The sequence below is a fragment of the Oncorhynchus gorbuscha genome, linkage group LG05, assembly GCF_021184085.1.
Source record: "Oncorhynchus gorbuscha isolate QuinsamMale2020 ecotype Even-year linkage group LG05, OgorEven_v1.0, whole genome shotgun sequence".
Classification (NCBI taxonomy): Eukaryota; Metazoa; Chordata; class Actinopteri; order Salmoniformes; family Salmonidae; genus Oncorhynchus; species Oncorhynchus gorbuscha.
In genome coordinates, this window is record NC_060177.1 from 17,484,231 (window position 1) to 17,489,869 (window position 5,639).

Sequence of the window (5,639 nt, forward strand, 5' to 3'; positions counted from 1 at the left end):
TTATTCAAGTATGCTTATAATACTAGACAATACTAACACAATAAGACACAAAGCTCAATAACATTTCACAAGTTTAATATTTACAATTTTCTTAAACATCTTTGTCATTACAGTGTTCCAATTGTTTAAAAAAAATCCAGAACATGAACACATTTTCACCAGAAGTATAGGTTACCAGTTTGTGGAGTACACGTACTCAAGCTCTGGATATGGGAGGCTACATATCGTAACCATTTGGACTGGGCGATTGAGCGATGAACAATAATATCATGAAAGCTACATGAAGAACAAAAAGTGTTGTACAAGTTCTTTGAAAACTAGTAGTAAAACCATTCTGAACCAGTTCGTGACCTAGTTGACGCCTGCACAGCTTTACGAGAACAGATTGTGTGTTTTGGGCATGCAGAGCTGTAGTGCAATGCCATGTAATGCTGAAATCTGACATATGCACATCACAGAAGGTTGGTGGCGCCTTAATTGGGGAGGACGGGCTCATGGTAATGTGTGGGGCGGAATAGTATCAAATACATCAAACACGTGGTTTCCATGTGTTTAATGCCATTCACCCCGTTCCAGTCATTACTATGAGCCATCCTCACCTCAACAGCCTCCTGTGCTGCACATCCACAATGCAATAAATATAAATACACAATATAAGCCCCAGCCATAATAACCACCATGTCATTTCCCCAAATCTATATCCCAACCACATTTTCAACCAAGCAATCTGACATTCATGTTGCAATGTTACACTCCAAAGAAAATAACCGTTCAAGTATTTTTTTCTAGTTGGTTTGCAGAGAGAACACTGAAAGGTTGATCTGCTATCCACCGATGCACATAACCGTCCATCACACTTAGCAGGTGCCACATGCTTTTACGAAAACTGCAGGGAAGAAAAACTTTGCTTTTCATCCAAGCACCTTTTGTTTCTGTTATTGGTATTATAATAACTCAATTTTGTGTTCAATAGCCATGGTTAATGGTCTCCTATGCATGACCATGCAGTGAGTAAGTACTGCTCAACTGTGCCTACCTTCCATTCTCCAGTCAGTCCATATCAGCCTGACCAACTCTAACCACCATTAATCAAATAACTCCAAAACGATGCTCAGTGCAGCTTGTATTACAGTATATCAGTGAAGGATGCTTGGGCTTGATGATCTAGAGGTGGACCTGACAAGGCTGACCGTGAAGCTGCACTGGTGGCAGATGGGACAAGAAGTCAGTCTTTGCAGACAGTGGGAGTTTAGGCAAGCAGATGGTGTGATAATGGGATGGCATCTCCATGGAGTGGATCTTTACAGTCAGACAGTCTAAACTGAAATGGAGAGGGTATCAACCCTACAACCATCATGCCTGTGGAGTGGGCATCAATCACAGGTCTCAGATGTAGAGGGAGCCATCGGCTGGCCCCACATAGCCCGCTCCAATCAGCAGCACATCAATCAGGGTCCAGATGCCCAAGCCACCGAAGCTGAACAGCTTGCCCAGACCCTCTCTCCACTGGCCTAGATAGAACCGGTCAGCCCCAAATCCACCGAGTGTAATGCTGCAGATAGAAACAACAATAACAACTGGGATTCTACTGGTAACAGTGAAGAGCATAGAAGACAAACATCTAAGCGGGAAGGCGCACCATTGAATGTCAGCCGTAAGCCTGCTTGGTGTTGACAAAGGGTGGCAAGTCAATGTGTACAATCGTCTGGAAATTAAAAGAAAATTACAGCTGATGTTCTGTTGTCAGAGGCGGTAGGATGGACACTCGCTGTTTTTAACCTTCATCATCATGGCTTTTTTTTGTCCTTAAGAGATGAGTGACTGTTGTGCTACCAAGTCACTCATTTACTTTACAAATGAGACGATTTTCATGAATATTTTTCAAGGATGAAGATGTTTTATAAAAGATTCAAAGTATAAAGAAACTATTAGAAATCTATAACACAGGTGGGGTGGTCTTAAAGGGGGGCTGAACTCACCGATTTCCCCTGGGTTTCTCTGCTACTCATTATGAAAAAATATGTGTTTTGGGGATGTGGTTCTGTTAGCTATATCGTACCCTGGCCGCTATTGTTGTTTGTCCCGCTACAGTCACCGTAGCTAAAATATCCCAAACAGCCACTATACTTTCAACAAAGGATTGCGTGACGAACGGCTTAACAACAGCGTAACACAGCATTACAACAATAACGTGATTGGTCAAGAATTCCAAGCTCAGTGCATTATGCATTTCCTCCTTTCTAGAGTATCTTTGATGACAGACAGTTGTGTTTGTGATGCTAACATTAGTTCAAACGTATAAACATTAGTTTATAATGAACAAGCCTTGTTCTTTCAACACAACACTGTAAATTATTGGTAGTTCTGCTGACTGTAAAGAAATGGGGAGGGCTGTAGGTTGATTCTGCTGCTACGATTGGGTAGCATGCACTGCAGCACACGTGCACCTATACTCTGGATGATTTGAGTACTGCAAGCCATGCCAGACAGCGGTCCTGTGTGGACAGAATTTAAATCTAAACCCAACCCAAGGAAAACGCTGTTGTTCTCGATTCAGTAAATCTCAGTTTTGTAAAATACTGACTTAAAATGTTATCCTATTTACACTTTGTAGTCAGTTTTGGCACCAAAATAAATGCTTCTGACTAATATCGATGCCCCAGGCCGTTTTCAACCAGATAATTCATTTTTTTGTTTCAGCCTGCCCTTAACGGTGTGCTTGTGCAGGAGTCTTACCTGAGTGCCAGTGCTGTCGACCACTTGTACCCACCTGTCCAGTTGCAGTACAAACGTTTCTGAAATACTCTTTTACCTGAGAACAAAAGACAGTTTTAATGAATGCACTGCACAGTATACACTCCCCTCCATACACATTTGGACAGTATACACTCCCCTCCATACACATTTGGAGAGTATACACTCCCCTCCATACGCATTTGGACAGTATACACTCCCCTCCATACGCATTTGGAGAGTATACACTCCCCTCCATACACATTTGGACAGTATACACTCCCCTCCATACACATTTGGACAGTATACACTCCCCTCCATACACATTTGGACAGTATACACTCCCCTCCATACACATTTGGACAGTATACACTCCCCTCCATACACATTTGGACAGTATACACTCCCCTCCATACACATTTGGACAGTATACACTCCCCTCCATACACATTTGGACAGTATACACTCCCCTCCATACACATTTGGACAGTATACACTCCCCTCCATACACATTTGGACAGTATACACTCCCCTCCATACACATTTGGACAGTATACACTCCCCTCCATACACATTTGGACAGTGAAGCATTTAGCGCATTTTAGATAGAATGTTTTATTTGAGGGTATTTTCATACATATCGGTCTTAAAGCGCTTCCTGTAACTAGTCCCCCCATTTGAAGAAGTCAAAGGATTTTTGACAAAATGAACTTATAGTGTAGTCAAAAGTTCAGAATTTGGCTCCATATTCCTTGCACGCCAAAACTACATCAAGCTTGTGACTCTACATCCTTGTTGGATGCATTTGCCGTTTGTTTTGCCCAACAGGAACTGAATGGTGAATAATGTCTTGTGCCATTTTAGAGTCACTTTTATTGTAAGTAAGAATAGAAAGATGTTTCTGAACACTTCTACATTCATGTGGATGCTAACATGATTATAGATAATCTTGACTCAATCATGAATAATGATGAGTGAGAAGGTTAGAGACACAAAGAGCATACCCCCCGAAAAATACTATTCTCCCCTATTATTGGTAAAGGTTAGCACGTTTTGTTGTCTCTGAATGGCATCTCACTCATTATTCATGATTCATTCATGACTTTTCTTAATGGCATTATCAGGATTAACTGTGTTCAGAAGTATCTTATCTACATGACTTATCTAGAAAGAAAATGATCGTTCACCATGTTACTTTTCGACAAAATATAACCCAGAACACTACCAAAATAAACTATAAATGCATCTACGGGGTTTGTAGAGTCACAAGCTTGATGTAGTCATTGCATGCAAAGAATATGGGATCAAATACTTAATTTTTCTCAAAATACTTATGACTTCACATGGGTGGGACTACATACATAATGTGCTTTCATTTATAAATGGTAAAACATACGTATGAAAATACCCTCAAATAACAGGTGACATATTTCTGGACTGTTGCCTCAAGAAACACTTGATCTCAAATCCAAAATGCTGGAGTATAGAGCATTTTTTATTCTATTTATCACTGTCCAAATACATATGGAGGGGTGTGTATGTATCTGAATAATAATGAACCAGACACACTGTACAGTAAGTGTATACCTAAGCAGTGTACGTGGTCCAGTACTTGGCAGGTGGCGTTGTAGCGTTTGCGAGGGCAGGCAACGGTCATACAGCTGGTTGAGTTGGAGCACCTGTACTGAGACAGGTCCAGCTGCCAGCAGAACTGGCACGTGATGGACAGGGAGAAGTTGGTCTGCTGCTTCCCCGACTCCACCTGCAAGCAGAGAATAATAAACAGCATACTGAAGCATCAACATTATAATGACAAAGTGCTACAGTTACGTACTTTCTTTGTAAATGGAGCTCCTTGTTCTTTGTCAAGAACAACCTGTGTCCAACTGGCGAAATGAACTCACTATGCAGTGGACTCCTCTCTTGGCCTTGCAAGAGAAAGATGCTGGTTTGCCATAGCTACAGTTGTGATGATAGCTGCAGTTGATGCAGTCAGCAGGCAGTCTGTTGCATTGACCCCCACTGGGGCATTTGGAAGCGTAGCTGTCTGAATCAGTTGGAGATGCTGCAAAATAATTCACAAGATTATAGGTTGTCCCATGGACTTCAGTAACTGCATACCAAAGAGGCGCTGTCAGTGTCAACATGATAAAAACATCCCATGGGTCGAGGCCGGGGAGGAGATTTTACCAGATGATGGAGCAGGAACCACCGGGCTGGTGATGACTGGCTGAGCATCTCGGCTGTAAGGGGGCTCCTGGCCCACGTGTGGGGAGCTCAGGTACCCTGGAAGACAGAGGGGGTTGGCGCATCATGTAGCTAGCAGTTATAGCTAACAAGGTAATAAACACAGCTTGCTGGAGCAATTGTACATTAGTTAGCTAGCCAGATAAATTACAGTAGGATCAGTAAATTGTCTGTCAGGCGTCTGTATAGACCTGCGGTCTACCATTGTGTGGATGTTAGCCATACGTTCTTATTAGCTAGCTAATGAAATGCCTTACGCCAGCTAACCACTGTGCTAGCTAACTAGCATCGAAAAAAATAATAATCCCAGATGAAGCCTAGTTCTGGGATATACATAGCCTTACCATTTACACAATGCAAACATGGATCCAAAAATAACAATATTATGATTCCATGGGCTTTTAGGCAGCGTCTTCTCTCAAATGACCAAATCTGACTGACTGTAGCCATTGTGCTAACGTAAATCAACCTCAATACCAATGACCCACCCACAAATGTGGGCAATTTAAAGGGGACGCATGAATTTACTTCTTGACATCAAGATTATTCAAGAGCAGAGACCTCAACAGGGTCAATGTGTTTTTTTTTGTCAGATGAAGAATGATTAAAGTAATTTTTATCTCCAATGAATAATAAGATAATGAAGGAGAGGCAAAACG

The 5,639-nt window shown here is 41.8% G+C and overlaps 1 protein-coding gene across 1 annotated transcript; it reads right to left on the bottom strand.

Annotated features, from left to right (window-relative positions):
- Positions 1 to 58: 58 nt before the first annotated feature.
- On the bottom strand, positions 59 to 5,463 carry tm2d3 (TM2 domain containing 3). Its single transcript, XM_046348415.1, has 6 exons — positions 5,325 to 5,463; positions 4,924 to 5,019; positions 4,638 to 4,798; positions 4,321 to 4,495; positions 2,737 to 2,812; positions 59 to 1,552 (listed from the first exon to the last, which is right to left on the bottom strand). Exons 1-6 carry the CDS (start codon positions 5,428 to 5,430, stop codon positions 1,387 to 1,389), a joined length of 780 nt encoding a protein of 259 aa, XP_046204371.1. The 5' UTR covers positions 5,431 to 5,463; the 3' UTR covers positions 59 to 1,386.
- Positions 5,464 to 5,639: the final 176 nt, after the last annotated feature.

Coding starts and splice junctions, on each gene's coding strand:
- tm2d3 (XM_046348415.1), bottom strand. CDS start 5,430: ATGGCTACAGTCAGTCAGATTTGGTCATTTGAGAGAAGACGCTGCCTA. Junction 5,020..5,324: donor ATGTTTGCATTGTGTAAATG/GTAAGGCTATGT, acceptor TCTGTCTTCCAG/GGTACCTGAGCTCCCCACAC. Junction 4,799..4,923: donor GGTTCCTGCTCCATCATCTG/GTAAAATCTCCT, acceptor ATTATTTTGCAG/CATCTCCAACTGATTCAGAC.